The sequence below is a fragment of the Hippocampus zosterae genome, chromosome 5 (genome assembly GCF_025434085.1).
Source record: "Hippocampus zosterae strain Florida chromosome 5, ASM2543408v3, whole genome shotgun sequence".
Lineage (NCBI taxonomy): Eukaryota > Metazoa > Chordata > Actinopteri > Syngnathiformes > Syngnathidae > Hippocampus > Hippocampus zosterae.
The window spans coordinates 10,333,635-10,354,151 of NC_067455.1; the positions used below are offsets into that span (position 1 = coordinate 10,333,635).

General features: G+C 42.2%; 2 protein-coding genes across 3 annotated transcripts; both read left to right on the forward strand.

Annotated features, from left to right (window-relative positions):
- The first annotated feature begins 2,221 nt into the window (after positions 1-2,221).
- LOC127601109 (DOMON domain-containing protein FRRS1L) lies at positions 2,222-6,481 on the forward strand. Its single transcript, XM_052066124.1, has 5 exons — positions 2,222-2,868; positions 3,390-3,474; positions 3,593-3,731; positions 4,894-5,140; positions 5,212-6,481. Exons 1-5 carry the CDS (start codon positions 2,676-2,678, stop codon positions 5,382-5,384), a joined length of 837 nt encoding a protein of 278 aa, XP_051922084.1. The 5' UTR covers positions 2,222-2,675; the 3' UTR covers positions 5,385-6,481.
- A 1,073-nt stretch (positions 6,482-7,554) lies between these two features.
- On the forward strand, positions 7,555-19,804 carry tmem245 (transmembrane protein 245). Of its 2 annotated transcripts, XM_052066074.1 has the most exons (18): positions 7,556-8,207; positions 8,827-8,944; positions 9,098-9,193; positions 9,436-9,543; positions 10,283-10,486; positions 10,556-10,725; positions 12,749-12,772; positions 14,196-14,300; positions 14,386-14,468; positions 14,551-14,641; positions 15,082-15,180; positions 15,256-15,387; positions 15,472-15,594; positions 15,682-15,827; positions 16,995-17,095; positions 17,196-17,370; positions 17,850-18,044; positions 18,137-19,804. In XM_052066074.1, exons 1-18 carry the CDS (start codon positions 7,572-7,574, stop codon positions 18,183-18,185), a joined length of 2,655 nt encoding a protein of 884 aa, XP_051922034.1. In that variant the 5' UTR covers positions 7,556-7,571; the 3' UTR covers positions 18,186-19,804. The 2 variants fall into 2 exon arrangements, with proteins under 2 accessions (XP_051922033.1, XP_051922034.1); XM_052066073.1 differs by lacking the exon at positions 12,749-12,772 and having other exon boundaries at positions 7,555-8,207; positions 15,256-15,594.
- Positions 19,805-20,517: the final 713 nt, after the last annotated feature.

Here is a 20,517-nt window from a genome sequence, read left to right on the forward strand (position 1 = left end):
TTGTGGAAAACATCTCTGTAGATTTTTGAATATTTTGGCTATGAAGGGTGAAAAAAATAAGAGAATCATTTATTTATTTTTAAATTAATAAAGTCGCGGGCAGCATAGTTGCCCATCCCTGGTATAAATTGTGCGATCTGATGGCCAAACAAGATGACGTCTTCTGGTGTCCAGTCAAAGCAGCCCGTGTATTTGAATGGATCTTGCGGCTATTGTGCTGTCACGGAGTCGTCTGTCTGGCCCAGGAGACACACCGCTGACATTTAGCAGCCCAGCTCACCACCACCTCATCTCTCGCTCTCTCTCTCTCTCTCTCTCTCTCTCTCTCTCTCTCTCTCTCTCTCTCTCTCTCTCTCTCTCTCTCTCTCTCTCTCTCTCTCTCTCTCTCTCTCTCTCTCTCTCTCTCTCTCTCTCTCTCTCTCTGGCACTCTCTCTATCTCTGGCACTCCTTCACTGCGACGTGATGTGCAAGGAAAAGTGCATGAGCAGTTGTGTTAATGAGTGGCCCTTTAAGGCTATTAAGATAAGATTGGTTCGCCCGGAGTTCCTCATTATAAGTATTGCCCTTACACAGAATGTTAATTGGGTGGCCGGTGTTTAAAGGGGCAGGGGTGGTTATTAGTAGACACAACCGAATGTAAACATATATGTTTTGTGAGTTGGGGATAGAGATCAGGCTTTGATCAGCACCGTTGGCATCTGTGGAGTCAAATGATGATGATTCAGGGAGGAAAAAGCATATGGGGGGTGCATTGTTAAAGTTGTTTACAGCGTTCTGGTTAAATGTTGTCTGCAGAATCGTCGTTTAATGTCACTTCAGTGTGACACCAACGCCACCTGCATGATATGAGCTGAACTGCAGTCTCCTTGTAAAAAAAAGATAGACATACAGTAATAATAATAAAATTTAAAAGGCAACAAAACTACAATGGCGAAATATTTTTACAACATTCTTTAATTAATGCTTCAATTTAATACGGTTTTATTTAGTTCCATATATTTTCCTTCCAAATAAACGTGACCAGGAGAAGTAAAAATAAATGTAACATTTAAGTTAGTCAGGTAAGTGCTTAGCACCTCGACTTCACAGTGCAGAGGTACTCAGTTCGATTCCAGCTCCGGCATCCCTGTGTGGAGTTTGCATGTTCTCTCCGGGCCTGTGTGGGTTTTCTCCGTGTACTCCGGTTTCCTCCTACATTCCAAAGGCATGCATGGCAGGCTGATTGAACACTCTAAATTGTCCCTAGGTGTGAGTGTGAGTGCGAATGGTTGTTTGTTTTCCTTCAGTAAAATTTTGCCTTCAGAGATTTTGATGAATCAAAATGTCGCCTAACTTGTTAAATAACGCTTCAGAATGTCATCAGCTGAATTAAAAATGAAATGAGAGTAAAATTTTGCTAGGACATTTTTAAAAAACAGGTATATCACGGTTGTTAATTGTTTACGTCTGTCGTTTGAAGTAGCGCGGACTCCTCATGGCTGCTTTCTACAATGATGGAGTTTTGCCGACATCATGCGGAGGAACTTTGAACATCAACAGAGACAAATGACGTTTAAGTTTTAGAAATAAAGAGGCACACATACTGTATATAATTCGTTTTAATATTAGTGTTACCGAGTTTTAGTTCGTATTAATATTACAGTTTTAGTGTGCTAGAAATGTTTAGGTTTTACTGTATATTACTGGTGGTACTATGTTTTTAACTCGAGATTTCTCTACGGATGAGTGCCACTTTTCTATCCATTGTAAATTCAATAAATCATATGACATTTGGGTGAGTAATATAGACTTTAATTCTTTGAAAATTCCTCCTATGTGTCGTATTTTGATTATAATCACGCTGGTCATTTCATTGGGTACACAAAATATCCCTCCTTTACCAAATAGTTGTTGTGACAGTTTTGAATGACAAGTCAAAGTGGTATTCATTTAAAGATGCAGTATTTATAATCAGTGTGATTTGCTGTGCTGTACATTGGAACTGCATCATACTGAGAGGTGTTTGTGATATCGATGCATTTGTCACAGCCACCCATAAGACGCACACAGCTCTCAAAGTGATGCACTTTCTTTTAACAATTTACATATAATGTCAAACAAGTATGTAGAACATTACACGAGCTATGAGAAATAAATACAGTAAAGTATAATGAAACATTCAATGCAAATTAATGGGTAATATTAATATAACATGTTCGGGAGATAACGAGGTACCTTTATTAAATTATGCATATTGCCAAAATGTCATATTGTTTGTCGTCCAGTGTTCGGTGACGTTTCTCCTCCTCATTGGAAGCCATGTTTCATCAGCAAAGATGGGCGACACCATTTCATCCCGATGTCCTCACACGCGCACACACACACACAGGAAGAAAATAAGATTTAATATTCACTAGCGCCAATGGACGTCGCTATATGTGATTCTGAAGCGCATTACGATCTTTGTGTGTGAATTAGACATCGAGATTACAAATCCGGCTAATTTACGTTTAGTTTAGCCTCCAGGCACTCCCCTCCATCTCTCCCCCTCCCCATGAGCGTGAGCCTGCTAATAAACACCAATTGACGACGAAGAGACGATGAAAATGGACACCTGCATCCGGATTCCAACAGAAGCGAGGCCCCGTTCTGATTTATGACCACTTTTGTACTGTAGTGTATTTCTAAAGCGACCATGATTTTTGCGCTATGGCCGCTGCTGATCCACGTCAACGCGTGGCTTGGGGTCGCGCCGAGCCCAACCGACGAGGGAGCAATGCGGGCCGGCCACGGGGACCACGGAGAGCCGGGCCGCCAGGAGCACCACAAGGACTCGTACAACACCTTCGCCTCCGAGTTCTTGGAATCTCGATATCTGTCTGATGATGGTGAGTATCCTCACCTCACCTCTAGAGCAAAGCAGAAAATGGGTCTTTCAGCACCCAGGCCAGCTCCTCCTGTGTATAAATAACGTAAAAACTGAAAAAGGAAAAAAAAAAACCGATGTCAAGGCTCATGTGGAGTCAAAATCCCAAAATATGCCTTACGGTTAACCTGAGGCCATTCTGAAGGGGCCGAGTGACAAATTTAATTAAAATGTGTTGCGCATGATAAGTAAATAAAATACCTGCATAAATTTCAACAACAACAACAAAAAATCTTTAAACAATTACTTATAAATGTGTTGAATGTAAATGTCAAATGCAACTCACCTGTACTGTAAGCAGTGATTCTTTCAAGCGTCAGCTGAGGGAGCTTACTTGTATCACTTGTTTTCTATTTGAATTATTGCTGTACAATTTATATTCATCAATACGTTTGTGAAATGTCAAAATGTCTCTGGCACTCACATGCACACTTTGGTTGTCATAACAACATTACACAAAATTCTGATGGAGCATATTTGCAGGTTATCCTTTTCCCACTGCGCCACCAGTGGACCCCTTTGCCAGAATCAAAGTGAGTGACTGTGGTGTGACCAAAGGATGCATCAGGTAAGAGCAAGCTTGCGTCTTTTTTCCATTTTCATTCTTAATTAGTCACGTGATACACCCCCTTTTAAAATGTAAACAGCATGTAACTTAGAAGACCTGATGGGTTTTGTGTGTTTAGGTATGGAAAGCCTGGTTGCGATGCGGAGACATGTGACTACTTCCTGAGTTACCGTCGCATCGGGACAGATGTGGAGTACGAAATGAGCGCCGACACTGACGGCTGGGTGGCCGTAGGTTTCTCCTCCGACAAGAAAATGGTGAGCAAAAGGACTTTCTTCCTGCTCTGAGATCAGTTCTTGATGAATTTGTCAAGCGGTGCTTTCACTTTGCATGTAATACTTTGTTTTTGACTTTTATTTTGGAGTATCCATTGCGTATAACGACATTGACTGTTTTTAACATCAGACAACATTTTGAAACTCTGAGAAAGAACTCATTGTTCCGAGGAAAACAAAGTGGGTGGTTGAAACATGATGTATGTAAAAAATGTACCATATGATGGATTAAAATGAACATCACAGATGAGAAAATTGAATATGTGGATAAGATGCAGCATCACTTTTGACAAGGATTTGTTTTTTTAGATACTTGATGTGGAAGCGGCTGACATTCAAATTTATTCAGCATTCTAGTTGCAATTTCACGCAACTTTCTTCATTCTTAATTTTTTTTAAGAATATGCAACCCAATAAGAGATATTTATTCAACTTTCTCTCATCCAGTCCAAATTTGTATGTGTTAAATCTGCTTTTCTTTTTGTTTTATATCAAAGCGAGAATCCTACAGAGGTTTCAGAATAATTTATCCAGGACACTGTTTTGTGTTTGAATCCTATTTGAACAAGGATTATGTGTGAAGTGAAATTTAGATCCCCTGCAGGATTTGATTTACACATTTTACAATTTAACCAATTTTGCTCACTTTCTTCTTTTTTAATTCCTGTCCAAGCAAGGACACCCCTGTTTTTTTTGTGGTTTGTTTTTTATTTTGCTTTGTTTCATTATTTTTAGATCCATTATTCCATACAAAGTGGCTAAGGCAGCTAGGGTAAAATACATAGTGAATATAAAAAATCAACACACCCCTATTCAAATATCAAATTTGGGGGACACAAAAAAAAAACTTTTTACATATTGATGTCATTGATGACTTGGAAAATTTCATTGAAATAAAATCTTTTTGAGTGGGGAAACCAAAATAAAGAAGTGTGATAATGTGATTGCACACGTGTGCACACCCTCACAACTGGGAGCGAGCTGTGTTGAGCATTCATTCACTAGTCATATTCAAATCCATGTTAAACGGCAGCCAGCACACCCAATGCCACCATCTAAAGTGCCTCCGTTGAACCCCAAATAAAGTTCAAATGCTCTTGACCATTTCCTCGTCTTCTCACTAATAACCAATCGCATTTCTCAGGGAGGCGATGATGTCATGGGCTGCGTCCACGACGACAACGGCCGCGTGCGCATCCACCATTTCTACAACGTAGGCCAGTGGGCCAAGGAGATCAAGAGGAACCCCGCCAGAGACGAGGAGGGCATCTTTGAGAACAACCGCGTGACCTGTCGTTTCAAGCGTCCGCTCTACGTGCCACGAGACGAGACGCTCGTGGACCTCCACCTGTCGTGGTACTACCTGTTTGCCTGGGGCCCTGCCATACAAGGTGAGTTTTGAGCTTTTATGGTGCGATTTATCTTTGGCGTCACCCCCCCATCCTCGTCTCTTGTCCTCCAGGCTCCATCACTAGACACGACATCGACAGTCCACCGGTAAGCGACCACATGGTCAGTATTTACAAATACGAGGACATCTTCATGCCTTCCACAGCCTACCAGACCTTCAATTCACCCCTTTGCCTATTACTCATAGTAGTCCTCACCTTCTACTTGCTGATGGGAACACCATGAAGGCAGTGGTGGACAAGCAAGATGTGGCAGCAATAAAACAAGTTACTTTTAAGTGTGTGCTTTGCACACATACATACTATCTTAGAAATGTTAAAACAAAATAAATCTATGTAGTGTAACACAGTATACTTTTGGGGAGTCATTTGCTGCTGCCAATCAAAAGTAACTGCTTTGTAACACAAAACTTTCGCACAAGGGCAGTTATTTTCAGTTATTGCACATGCCAGGAGACAAATTAGTAGCATGTGCTCAGAAATAATCGTTGTGCGGATCATAAAAAGAGCAGATGGCAATCATTTACTGGCTCGTGATTATCTTGACTGAAGGACAAAATAAGAAGCATCCTTTTTTTTTTACTTGATGACTTTTTTTTGGCTGGAGCCTATCCCAGCTGTTTTCGGGCAGTAGGCGGTGGACACCCTGAACCGGTTGCCAGCCAATCGCAGGGCACACGGAGATGAACAACCATCCGCGCTCACACTCACACCTAGTGACAATTTAGAGCGTTCAATCAGCCGGCCACGCATATTTTTGGAATGTGGGAGGAAACCGAAGTACCCGGAGACAACCCACGCAGGCACGGGGAGGACATGCAAACTATACGCAGGACGCTGGAATTGAACCCGGTACCTCTGTACTGTGAGGTTGATGCGCTAACCACTCAACACCGGGCCGCCCATACATACAGGGTCAGGAAAAATGATCTGACACATTTGTAGGTTAAATAAAAGGCAAATAAAGTAAAGAAACAAAAAAGTGTTTTTATTTTAGAAAAGTACATATGACGTTTTATAGATATATAAATGTGTATATATATACTGCATATACAGCATATATTAAACTTGATGAAAGGTATGGTGGTATGAGATACTAATATATATATTGTACAATTGGCTGGGTATGTTGAATTTAAAAAAACAAAAGAAATCATTACAATTATTTTTGATTTATTGTACATTATTAATCCCTAATGGAGGATTGAATTTCAGGGATTAAAATTTGTATAGTAATGCCTTTCACGTCAATATACTGTACAGGTACTATCTACAGTGATATCTACATCATACCATTAAAAGTTCAAATAAAACATGCCAAAACTGTTTTGTCTGGAGTCAATCCCTGTCCATTCCTCCCTTCTGCTAATGTCTGCAATACTAGACCCACATTAATCATTGTGAATCTCAAAACAGAATGCAAGTTGATGATCGTACCTGGATAGATGTTGTAGTGGCAGGCACAGGTATACAACACAGCGGGACACTGAGTGACAATACACTATCAAACTGGATAATCGCAAACCCATCTGTCTGTATTCTGTTTTTGTTTGGATTATATTTAGTTTTATTTCCCCATGTACCTTTTTTGTCTTCTTCATTTGGTTTTGTTTCCACTGATCTTGCCATCCGGGTCCCTCATGTTAACCAACCAGCTCCCTCGACCCTTTGCGTCTTTTCTGGGTGTCCTTTGTTGTCTTGACAGTTTGCTTGTATATTGTTCTCTGGCTCCTGTCAGTATTTGCCGGACTGTTGCTGTCATCTTGTTTTGTTTTCCTGTCATGTTTTGGTGTTGTTGTTTTTAAATTATTTGGGTTTATTGGGGGTTTTCAGGGCTTTGTGTCCACAGAGTGGATATTTGAGTTGGTTGTATTAATCACCATATTTATTGGCAGCACTATGGTGACACAGACTCACTGCACTTTGCTTTTTAACCACAGGTACGATTGGAATTATAAACATAGTCAAGTATGATTGTAAAACACATTACCCACATATTTACAGTTTACCATTTGGAGTCCACCTAGTTGCATATTTTAGGGGGAAATCTCCCATTTTTTGCTCACATGCTTCTTCATAATTTTTTGTTTGTTTTTTTACGGCATCACTCTTTTTCCAGATTTTTTCATCTCAATTATTTGCCCATTTTTGTCATTCCCCCCAAATAGTGGTAGTCCCCTGCACTGTTGTAGGCTATATTTAGTTGCAGAACCCCACACTGTGCAACAGTTCAGTCGCACTCAGCCGTTTTGCTTCTTGTGCAGCTGCAAATCTAAAGACTACTACATCTTCGGGGGCGCGTTAAAAGTCCAAAAACAACAACCCCAAACAATTAGCGAAATATGAGCTTCTTCCCAAACTCAGTTTCCCATGGTGCCTTTCGTCATGGTTACGTCACGCGTAAGGCTTTGACATGCCGCAGGAGACAACAAACGAGACGGGGGTAAATATGGCCGACGAGGAGGTCTCGTCACCGGACCCTGCCGCCGGTGCTCCGCCGGCGAGCCCACAAACGAGAAGGGCTCACTCCGTTTCGTTCTCCGAAAGCTTCCAACCGGCCGTGGGAATGGTTAGCCAGCTGCTAAGCCAGCCGTCATCGCTCAAGTTCGACAAAAACATCAAGCAGGCCTTCTACAACACCGGGGCCATGATCTTCGTGGCTATCTGTTGCGGGGCGGCGGTGCTAGTGTACTTCATCCTGGAGGCCTTTCTCCGGCCGCTTCTCTGGGCGGTGCTGTGCGGCACCTTCCTCCACCCTTTCAAGTACTCCCTCGCTCGTCTCGGACGCTCTTGGCTCAGCGGCCTGCAGGACACCGGGACGCCCATCGTGGTGGGAACTCTGCTGGTGCCGGTGTGGTGCGTCAACCACACGGTGGACTTCATGGGGCGGCAGGTGATGGAGAAGCTCCCCCTGCTCCTCACCATCGGAGCCGGGGCGCCGCTGCTCTACGTCCTCAACGTGTCTTGGAGCGTCGTCGGCATGCAGGTGCTTCTCGGCCACCTTTGGGGGGTCATTGCAGCGGGGCTGGACTATTTCCACGCGGTCTGGGTGAGTGGATTGACATTGACAGCTGACTTGCTTCTCTCCACCCTTCCTTTTCTTCATTGATGATAAAAGACTGTGGGTGTGGTTGTGAAAATTGGTCAATTAAAACAGTGGGGCTTCCCTTTGTGATTATATTGCCTTGGGTACACAAATTTGCCATTTGCTGCGTGATTTTAAATTATACAGGCTCTATATGTCATAAAGGATATGTTTAAAAAGCAAACTCCAACCATTAGAATCTCCTGAAGTTAAACACACTTACTTACACAGTCACATTTTTCCAGAATCCCCCCAGCAGCTCTATCGTCACGGCTATCTCATGATTCCCTTGAGCCTTTGGCGACCTCCTTAATTTTGGGAAAGAGGAATAAGCCAGGAAGTTGCTTCAGCATGACAATGTTCTTCTTGGCCAGGAATCTTCGGTTGCTCATGTCATGGTGAAAGCAGCCACAAGTTTTCACCCCACAACTCTCGCCTATTCTCTTGTCACAGAACGGGGCAAATGGAATAGAATGTCTTTTTAGACTCACAGTTTTGAGCTTCAAATCTCTGCCTTCTTCTCATGTTCCAAGAACATGTCTTAGACCAAGTCATGATAACATTCTGTCCTGTGTGGTGATAGGTTTGCACAGTGGTCATTGGCTATTTGTTGGCAGTCTGCTTTAAATGGAGTCCCCACACGGAAGGCTTCCTGAGGTCCGCCGCCCTGCCTGTGTGGACCACTCTGCTTTTCTACATTGGTGAGTGGAAGTAACATGAGAAAGTCTGCTCTTATTTTTAGTGCACTGGATGCATTCAGTCTGACTCTTGAGGCTTGAAAATGTTTCTCGTGATTGAGTACAATTGTGTGTTTATCCGATCAAGTGATAGTCGTTACTGTTTCTGTATTCTAGTGTCTTTGACGGGCTCGTGGAGGGTTCCTTTATTTGTGGTGGTGGTGCTGCTGCTCATTGTGGGCTCCCAAGAGAAGCCCCCTGTCCCTGGCAGAGGTGAGGCTTGTGAATAGGCACTCAAAAATGGATTTGGCGTGCCTGAGTTGGCCCTGCTGTCACCAAGTAAAAATCCAGATTATGGGACTGTCATGTATTGGTGCCAGCAGTCAAGGACCGACGCAGCCACTGATCCTCAGTCACTTTATTTCATTGAACAAAAGAAACTACTAATGCTATTTTTTATTATATATTTTTGTGGATTTTTTGTTGTTGTTGATGTTGTGATATGATCATTTAAGGAGAGCTGCCTGGGCAAGTGTTGTCGTTTGCTGCTAACACGATTTACATGGCCATTGCCTGTGGCAGCCTGCAATCCGAAACTGAGCGTAGTGAAAGATGCACCACAGGTGAGGAAATGTTTTTTTACATTACATTTATTTATTTATTGCTGAAAAAACACATGCTTTAAGAACCTCATCAATACTTGCATAACAAATGATGGATGTTGTAGATTTGTTATGCAAGTACAGTGGATACTAAAAATAATAATAATAATAAATTTTATTTGAAAGCGCTTTTCATCATACTCAAAGACACTTTACAAGAGCTTAAAACACAGGATAAATATGTGCACTTAAAACAAGCATACAGTACATAATTTATAAAAGCACATTTAGATGAACAAAAAAGCAAAAATGGGTAAAAGAGATTAAAAGCATTGCGGAACAGATGAGTTTTAAGAAATGATTTGAAGGATTGGAGGTCAGTACAGTTGCGAATGAGTTGTGGTAGTGCGTTCCAGAGGGTGGGGGCGGCGACAGAGAAGGCTCGGTCCCCCCAGGTTTTGAGCTGGATCAACAAAAGTCAACAACTTGTTCAAGTGTCTTGTTGTTCTGATGGCTGATATAAACTTTTTCCAACAGGAATGTGACATAACTCGTACAACTCAATTTAAAAAAAAAGAGGATGTAAACATAACCAACTGTGATTATATAGTTGTGTTTCTGTGTGTTTAGGCTTAAGTTGATTTCCATGTGAACTGTTAACAAATATACAGTATTTGCAAATTTTGAAAAGTCACTCGTGGACCAAGTGTTTCTAGAAATCCTCCTGAGATTCAGGCCACTTGCTTTTTGTCTTAACAAGATGGTGACAGCGACTCGGTGGACAACCTCGCTGCCACCCCAGCGTTCACTCAGAGCTCTCGAAGAGTGCCGACCTCTCTTTTCCATAAGAAGTCCTCCCACAAGGCCAGCGACATCTACTTCATCCTCTTAGCCTGGGCCATAGTCCTGGTCCAGATCTGGCTCAACTTGTGGGTCCTGCAGCTCCTTCCCATCCCCGTGGCCGGTAACATTCACCCTGACATTCCATCTTTTGCCTCTCAAACGTACACCTCACACCTATGTTGATACGTAGTGTGGGTCATGAAGAAGCTGGTGGTCCATTTTGGCCTGAAGAGTTTTGCGGCGAGGACTATGAGCTTGTGGTGGGCCATGCTGGAGAAGTTTGGGCGGGAACGAGAAGAGGCTCTGCTGCCGGGTCCGATCAAAGGCTTGGCGCAATTCTTGCTGCGTATTGACACAAAGGTAACGCTGGTCCTTTTGTTCAGAGATTTGTGTGGCCGTGTCCTGCATGGTCGCACTTTGGAAACGGCACACAAAACTGGATTTGGGCTATTATCTTTGGCTTTCACTTGACAACCCGTTTCCACGTGGACAGCATTGTCACCTCGAACATCAAATCGCTTCACTTGATCACTTTCTCTTCACGTGTCATTTTCTTGTAAGACTGTTTTTGTTTTTTTTTGCATTGAAATAAGGCTGAAAAAGTGTGGGTTGCTTACAAAGTGCTGTATATGGAGCAATTTAACATGCACAATAAACAGTAAGACAAATCGGTAATAAAGGCGGTAGAAAGCACCAAACAGTAAAACCAAGAACAAATCTAAGTCATGCTGAGTCGAATGCCAAAGAATACAGGTGAGTTTTGGGGAGGGCTTTGAAGATGGGCAGCGAGGAGGCTTGCCGAATGTTCAGTGGGAGGTCATTCCAGAGGGACCAGCAACAGAAAAGGCTCAATCCCCTCTGAGCCTCAGTTTAGTTCTTGGTACTTCTAATAATGTCTGGTCCACAGACCTGAGGCGCCGGGCAGGTGTGTAGGGGCGGATGAGCTCAGAGAGGTAGTAAGGTGGCGCGAGATTATTCAGAGGTTTGAAAACAAAGAGGAGGATCTTGAAAATAACTCTAAAATGAATGGGGAGCCAGTGAAGGGATGCCAGAGTAGGAGTTATGTGCTCCCTCTTACGAGTATCAGTCAAGAGGCGAGCATTCTGCACCAGCTGAAGGCGCTTAATGGAGGACTGGCTGACTCCAAAGTAAAGGGCATTGCAGTAATCGAGCCGGGATGTGACAAAGGCATGAATTACTGTCTCAAAGTGTTCAGGTGAGAGGAGAGGTTTTATTTTGGCCAGCTGTCTAAGGTGAAAGAAGCTGGATTTAACAACGGCACCAATTTGCCGATCGAGTTTGAAATCACTGTCCAGTTTAAGGCCCAAGTTTGAGACTGTTGACTTAAGATAAGGAGACAGGGGGCCCAAGTCTACAGGATGGAATCTACAAGGGCCACTGGGACCAAATAATATCACCTCTGTCTTTTTTTCGTTGAATTTCAAGAAATTTTGTGCCATCCAGGTTTTGATTTCTTTCAGACAGGATAGGAGTGGCCTTAATGAGAAGGCGTTTTTCTTGCTCAGTGGGACATAGATATGGCGGTCATCTGCATAGCAGTGGAAGGGAATACCATGTTTCCTTAAGAAGGAACCCAATGGGAGCAGATACAGCGAGAACAGCAGAGGCCCCAGAATTGAGCCCTGTGAAACACCACATGACAGGGGAGCAGTGCATGACTCAGTGCAGCCAGGGCTGACACAAAAGGTTCTGTCAGCTAGATAGGACCTAAACCACTCAAGAGCACTGTCGCCAATGCCCACCAAGTGCTGCAAACGAGTCAGCAGAATGCTGTGATCATATAATGAGGCAAATGAGGCATGCCTTTTCTCTCAAATATATTGTTTTTATCATTTGTTTCAGATGTACTGTAATTATTTTCTGTATAAAAAATTATTTGGTGTTCAAAAAGTCTTTTTTTCAAACTTGAGTCTTGAAAAAGAGGGGGCCGTCTTGTAATCAGGGCCGTCTTATATTCGGGCCAATATGGTAATTGTCCCCATCTTAGACCATGCTGATGTTTTGTTAATATATACTATCTGCGTAGATGTAGAAGACATCTAATTAAGGAGAGATGTTCGTTTACTTGTGCAGCACACTTTCCATTGGGGCCTGGTGTTTTCACTAATCTGAGGTCACTATTTGAGTACAATATTCAAGTCAAAGATTTTTTTTTCGAGGAACGCACTGGAGTACAGTAATTTGTTAAAAATCACCAGCATACCAATCACCTTGTACTTGACGCCTTGCTTGTCACGTGCCTGCATCCAAACACAAGTGTTGTGTTGTGTTGCACGTGGGGGTTGTGGGGGAAATGCGCTGACTGCACAATTTTTTTTTCCCAATAACAATCTTCCCACTGTGTCTTTGTCTCCTCTCCAAGCTGTGGCATTGGCTTAACAAGCAGGTAATGACTTGGTGATGAGAGAGGTCGTCAGCTAAGTGTGCGTGTGGATGAACAAAAGCGGGAAAAAGATAATCAAATATTGATGTGTGTGACTCAATTGCTTGTACTGGCTTTTTTTTAACGCTTTCATGACTTTCTCTTGTCTACATGCTTGTCCTCTTGAGTTCCAGCTTTTAGATTTTAGTTTGTCCTCACAGTAAGATGCAGTAAAGGTTGATTGGACTTTTTACCTTCCCATTTTTGTTAGGGGTGGGGGCTCCCATTGCTACTTCTGCATCTTATCTGTGATGTTTTTGCTTTGAGTGTATGTGATTTATGCAGACTTTAATCCAGCAGAGTGTAGTGTTGCGAATTGTATTAATTTTTTTTCCATCTCATTTGACAACACGCAGCAGTTTGGCAAAGTGAGCTGAAATATTCTTCAAAAAAGAACCTTTGAGGTCTTGATTGCCACTTCCTTTTTCGGGTTACTGACTTTAAGAGAAAATTAATTACATGTACAGTACATGTTATGTATGTAAAGCACAGGTGTCAAAGTCAACACCCGGGGGCCATATCCGGCCCCTCACGTCATTTTATATGGGCAGCGGGAGCAAATCATGTGTGTGAACTGTCATAATTCTTGCTGAAATCTGTACTGGAATGTCAAATTGTTATGGATAATAAATAACTTTGAGATTTTGCACCGGCCCTACGAGGAGAAGCCGTCACTCCGAAGTGGCCCATGACAAAAATGAGTTTGAGACCCCTGATGCAAAGCAACCATGTAGCTTTGTCTTGGTCAAGTTTTCACTTGCTGCAAAACGGTGGGATTTGCTGCTTAATTCATATTCCCTCAAACGCAAAAAAAACCCCAATGCTGTGGTTTGACTAATGAGCGTGCGTAGAACTTAATATATATAAATGGCCAAGAGCATTTTTGACTTTCCTTGCCATTTTGAGGGACCAGAGAGCGGTACGGTTATGGACACAATATAAATAACAAAACACAGAAGCAAAGGCATTTAAACCCGAGAAGGGTGTGATGAAACCTGTACAGTCAACATCAGGACACATTGGACTTGGTACACAGTGTCTTATGTTGGGTTCCAGTGTTTGGCAACACAAATAGTGAATGTTTGTGGTGACTGAATGCAAACTTTGGCTCTACACCTTTTTTAAAAAAAGCGTTTTGTTTCTTGCACATCGTGTTGAAATGTAAGTATCTGCATACGCTTGTGTTTGGCTTTGCCATTTAAATGTTTTTTTTTAATATAAACGTTTGCCTCCTTCAACATTTTGAATTTTTAGATTACTTAAAAAAAAAATGCAAAGCAGCCATATCGGAAGGACGTCCGTCCTTGTCTTTTGAAGCGTTTCACTGCCTGCCGCGCTTCTTATTGCCTTCCCTTTCCTTTTGGACCCCTGTGTGGCCTTCATGCAGATGGTGGTGTGGCTGGAGCGCTCTTTGGATAAAATCATCAGCATCTTCATCATCATCCTCCTGGTCGCAGGGACCCTCCTCATGGGGCTGCTCCTCACAGCCATGGTATGATTATTATTTTTTAAAAATTGGATTGAAATATCTCCATCTCTGCATTTTGAGTGCTCTTCTCTTGGTTGAATGCATCCAGGTTCACCATGAAAGCGCTCACATCATTGACGTCACCGGGAATCTCATCAACGAGACGGTCTCCAACCACCCAGAGTGGGCAAAGTAAGGCAGCCATCTTGTTGTTTCAGTTTGTAAATATGTCAGTTGCACAGAAAGATGACCTTCTCTCTTTGATTTTTCTCAGCTTACTCCCAGAAGCTCGCGTGATCCAGAAGGCTGTGAATTCAGCTGCCACTAACGTCTATGAGCATGGGAGAGAGTGGATAACGCAAAAAGTTGGCATTTCTTGACTTTCATCTACATTTCTACATTAGTATTTAATCACGCACGTTTTTTTGTTAGTTTTTTTTGCAGCATGAAATGTAGCCTTTTTTCCACGATTCTGTACATGGGGGAGACTAGGACTGAGACAAATGTTACCGAAAGGCAAATGACATTTATTTAGTGCTCATGCTGAACATGAGTTTAACATCAGTTCCTGTCGTACACCCCCCCCCAAAAAAAACCCTTGAAAATATTTTTTTCTTCGACATTGGCAGTTGTTGAGATCGTTGACAGGAAGGCAATGATTGTCCCCCACAACAATCATTCGTCAGTTGATTAATTAATGTGTGAATTAATTAGTTAACTAATTAATTAATTTTAAAGGTTTTTTTTTCTTACTCATCCAAATTATAACTCGACCGTGTTTTATTGCGTCTGTGCGTGCGCGCAGCTTCACAAGATGTTGGGGGACAAGGTGAACAACACGGATGTAATCGAGAAGCAAGTGCTGGAGCTTTGGGACCGACTCTACCACTCGTGGTTTGTGAAGGTACCAATGGATGTAGGGTGGCGTGTTTCTTGAAAGGTTTTGCTTTTCTGAAAATTCAAACACGCCTGTTTGTAGAATGTGACCCTCTCGGGTCGCTCTCGTGGTACGAAGTTGAATATTCAGAGACCAAACAGCTGGTTGGTGGACATCCTGGACTGGAAGGACGTCGCCTCATTCCTGCAAGAGAATATTGAGACACTGTGGTCCGTAAGTGGTGTTGATTTTTTTGCAGCAAAATGCGAGTTGCTTGGAAAACGAGAGATGTTTTTCAAGCTTGATGTTTTCTTTCAGATCCTGGAGTCCCTGTGGGTTGTGATGAGCAGGAACGTTGGCCTCCTCATCACCACCACCACCACACTTCTCACCGTCGTGTTTCACAGTGGCACAGCTCTGCTCAATTTTGTCCTGAGCCTGGTAAGGGGAAGGGGGCACCTTCCTCATAACTCCTCTGCTTCCTGTACTGTGGGAGTGCCCAAAAATGAGTTTGGTATGTCATCTCAGGTGATTTTCTTGACCACCTTGTTCTACCTGCTGAGCTCCAGCGGAGAGTATTACAAACCCGTCAAGTGGGTCATCAGCCTGACCCCTCTCTCGCAGCCGGGACCCTCATCCAACATCATCGGGCAGTCTGTGGAGGAGGCCATCAGGTAGCAAGAAATTAAAATCATAATAATAATAATAGTAGCGTATGCCTGTCTCATTAGCTTCCTGGTATCTGTTTACGACCCTGTGCTATACATAATGATACACATTTTTTCATGCTACATACAATAGGCCATTTATGCATAAGAGTATTCCACATTCACTGCCATGTTGATGTCATACAAATTTGAAAATAGTTTTTAACTTTGATGTCAGTGATATTAATTAATGTACACTCAATGTTATTTCTACAGTCCTTAATAAAATAATAATGCTTTTTATTTAAAAGCGCCTTTCATGCCACCCAAGGACACTGTACAGACAATAAGAAAATACAATGTAAAATTTAGTAAGAGAGATATTATATAAAAACAGAACATAAAATCATAATTATTTTTAGTAGTACTGTACTGGTATTGACAGTGGTGGTACATATAGTTACCGGTAAGTTTAAATTAATTCATATGCGACTCTTCCAAGCACTTTAATGTAATCATCACCATAATTATCTATTTTTGTAAATCATTAAATGTATTATTTATACTCGGTTTTTACATGTAGAATATATTGTGGCCATAATAATATGTGGCCATGTTATTAATACTCCTTTGTTATCGGTAAATTATGACAATCTTGGCAAAACTGAAAAAATGACCATAATCTTGGGAAAAAAAACCCCACATAAATATGCAAGAGTCGACTGTAGTTTTAAGTTGGAAGATCAGCATTTAACAGATCTGGCTTAGTTGTGCTTCACTGGGTCTTTCTTAAACTGCAACGTGAGTAGGCCAAATCATTTTGGAGGGGCTTATGAGTAATAGGAACATTAAAATGGTTCAATTTTGAGTGAATTTTCCTGACGCTTTGGGAGCTCCATGCACTGGTTCAATTGTGACGGCACAAACACGTTGCCATGTAGCTGTACATGAGTCCATTCGTAATCACCTCACCGTAGTACAGTCTTTCTTACTGCTTCTAATCAGTGGACCTTTGGAGGGTAAGCTGTGAAGGAAAAAACTTGACTGTAATTTTAGAATCAATTTTAGTTTTAATCAGCATAAAAATCGAACTCAACGGAATGTTATATTTCCCAGTGTAGTTATTATCAGGACTTTCATACCTTGTCCTCTGTGTCTCAAGTGGCTACTGGTTGTGTCTGTGTGTTTGCACAGAGGCGTGTTTGATGCCTCTCTCAAGATGGCCGCCTTCTACGGCCTGTACACTTGGCTCACTCACACCATCTTTGGCATCAACGTGGTTTTCATTCCTTCAGGTGAGCTTCACGCCAAATAAGGCCTGTTTTCATCAGTCTCGTACTTCAACCTTTTTTTCTTTTTTAATTATTTATTTATTTTTGGTTTCCCCGTTAAAAGCCCTGGCCGCCATCTTGGGCGCGGTGCCCTTCCTGGGCACGTACTGGGCCGCCGTGCCCGCCGTGTGTGACCTGTGGCTGGCGCAAGGCGAAGGCGTCAAGGCCGCGCTGCTGCTTGTCTGCCATCTGCTGCCCACCTACTTTGTGGACACCGCCATCTACTCGGACATCTCTGGGTGTGTAGCTCAAATGCCCGACACTTGATTAGGAACACCCGCGCAATCACATTCCATCCACCCAAGGGAGTCGTCTCTTCATTTGGTCAAGAAAAGCAAATCGGTCAATAAGATGCAGTATAGTTCGACTTTTATTTATTTTTTTTGCCAAATATCCTATTTCTTCAAATCAAGGCCTTTTTTCAAAGCAGTTCACCAAATAAACTCTTTCATAAATAAAGAATGCAATTGTTGAAATAAAGGCCCACTCTTTGGAGTTGAATAAATAAACACTCTACCTCAAATAGATGCCTATGTTTTAGGTTAAAAAAAACTGTTGTAGCTGCTTAATTGACAGATTGAAAGAGCCAGTACAAAATGAAACTCTCACCATAAGCATGGAGCAGATGCCAGCACTGAATTACCTGCATCGCTAAATTGTGTAACTTTAGTTACAGTTAAGTCTGAGATTGTGTGTGTGTGTGTGTGTGTGGTTTCAGGGGGGGTCACCCCTACCTGACCGGATTGGCGGTGGCGGGCGGCGCTTACTACCTGGGTCTTGAGGGCGCCATCATCGGGCCCATCCTGCTGTGCATCCTGGTGGTGGCGGCCAACATCTACAGCGCCATGCTGATGAGCCCCAACTCGGCAGCTCCTACGCCCATCCAGGCCGGTTGGCCCCAGCCCGGCAACAGGTCGCCATTGCCATTGCCACGGCAACCGACACCCTACAAAAATAAAATCAAATAAACACATTCTTTTGACCTATACTTATTATCCTCTCCAGGGTTTTCTCTGAGTCAACGCCCTCGGTCCTGAAAAAAAGTAGTGAGTAGCGCCACTGCGGCGGAACGTCAGCCGGCTTGACTGCTCCTCCACATGCAGCTCCGCAGGTCCGGTGAGATGCCGCCACAGGAAAGGCGGCCTCACAGCCGCTCCCCCGCGATGCTTTGCTCCGGCATCGCTCGGAGCAAAGAGGTGCCTGCTGCTGTCAACCAAAAAGATGATGCGAACCACGTCGTCTAGTTGCCAAAATAGTTTTTATCATGCCAGCTCAACAGGGTGAGGTGGACTGTTCACATCGCAATGCACAACAACTTTCCAAAGACTAGGCTTTTTTGGGGGGTGTGGGGGGATTATGGTAACTCATGTTTAAGGTTGCAAAGGACCACAAAAGTTGGTTTAGGGTTAAGAATACTTTTGGAAATATCAATTAGACAAGTTGGGTACTAGAATTACAATTAGTGAGAAATCACTCAAAATAAATGACTGCTATTTTCCAACCCTCCTTAAGTCTTGACAGTTTTTAAAGATGTACAGATCAAAATCCCCAATGGGCAAGACATAAATACATCTTTGGGCTTGAATGAGTTAACCCTAAATCTAAAGATGTTGTATTTTGGTGACAAAAAAAAAATCTGTAGTGATGGTTTGACATTGGGTTTAATAGATTGTGCTTTGGCACCATCTTGTGATATCTACAGGCAATTATATTTCATTTTTACGAGGCTTCAAAGTAAAATGGATTTTTGGTGGATAAAAATAAAGACCCTAGAAAATGTTTTTCATTGTACATTGACGATGCATCGAAGTGGGGTTTTTTTTAACCTCAATTTTTGGTGATTTGTTGGAATCGCCGCCATTTTGCAACCCTACTCATGTGTCCATCCAAGTAGCGCTGAGTTTGCACAAAAAAAAGTAGCTTTAATTAAAACACATGCACCTGTACTCTTTGAACACACTCACTGTTTTTAAAGAAGCAGTCAAGAACTTGTTTGCTTCTCCCCCCCCTCCTGTTATGAAGTATAACCCCAACTGAAGTGTTAAAGCTTTTTGATGACATGAGCCAGCCGACAATTTAAAACATTGACATGACAAGTTCTGTGTACCGGTTGAGTCACTGACAACTAAAGTGGGCTAACTCTCTTGATTGACGTTTGAGTTTCGTGTAAAAACAAACAAAAAAGAAGCAGATACTACCACTGCTCCAAATCAAGGTTTGGCATACACTTATGTCATAAAACAGGACAATCCAATTCAAGCTTCTGTCCCTGTTAGACTGATGAAAGATTTGACAGCTGTGCGGACTGAGACCACACTTTTAGTGGCAGCGGCAGCCAGAATACTTGAGCTCAGAACTCACCCTCCTGCAAAATGACAACAATGGAGTGAAGTCCACTTTAGTTCGTCGATGACCAACCGATTTTCATCACGCTTATTTACTTTGTTTTCACTACACCAGCACTTTTCAGAGTTCTGTCATGCTTACAGCCACGTAAAGCTTTGCCGTGTGATCTGTGGCTAAGCGACAACCCGTGAATGTGTTTTTTGTCGGGTGTGTAAACAATGACAGTGTTTACAGTTGTACTTTTTTAAATGACTACATTACTGTTCGTTTTCCCCAAAGAATAGATCTGCACTGCCAAATAAACACCACTGTTAGAAGTAACCATGACCCTTTAATCTGAGCTGTGATTTTTTAAAAATTTTGTTTTAAATACTGGTGAAATACCGAACCTGATCAAAAATATGGAATTAAAATTTTCAGATACAAGTAGTGAAGTGACCCTAGCAGCATATTGAACGTTGATCTGTATCAATGTAGTTTTGTTAGTTATAGGTGAACTCAATGAACAAATGCTCTGTACACAGTACTATTCTAAAATGGGGATGTAAAATGTAAAAAATCACGGATGGCTGTACGTGTGCCTCAATGTATTTGAGATGTAGATTTTTTAAAAAAAGTTTACTTTCACTCATACTTTAGGTTTTTGAGAGGTTTCGATTCTTTGTTTTTACGTTCAACCCTGTGAAAGATTACGCATTATGGATTTTACCACACATTGTAATTCATAGCTATGATGTTTCAGATTTATTGTTTTTACCTGTTGCAGAAGCTAACTCTTAATTCTTAAATAAGTATTAACTATATTATGGTAACCTGAAAAATGGGCAGATTTGCCACCTGCGCCCAAAAACTGTAACCTTGCCTGAAACCTAAATTCTCACTGTATTTGTGAATTCACAAAACCCGTTGAGTCCCTCTCTGCTAATTTGCAAAAATCATATCACAAAAGTTTACTTGCCTCTCTGATTTAAAAATTCAGTAAAAAATGTGTTGACATTCTTACTTGACAGCAAATCGAATAGATCTCATGTCACCAACAT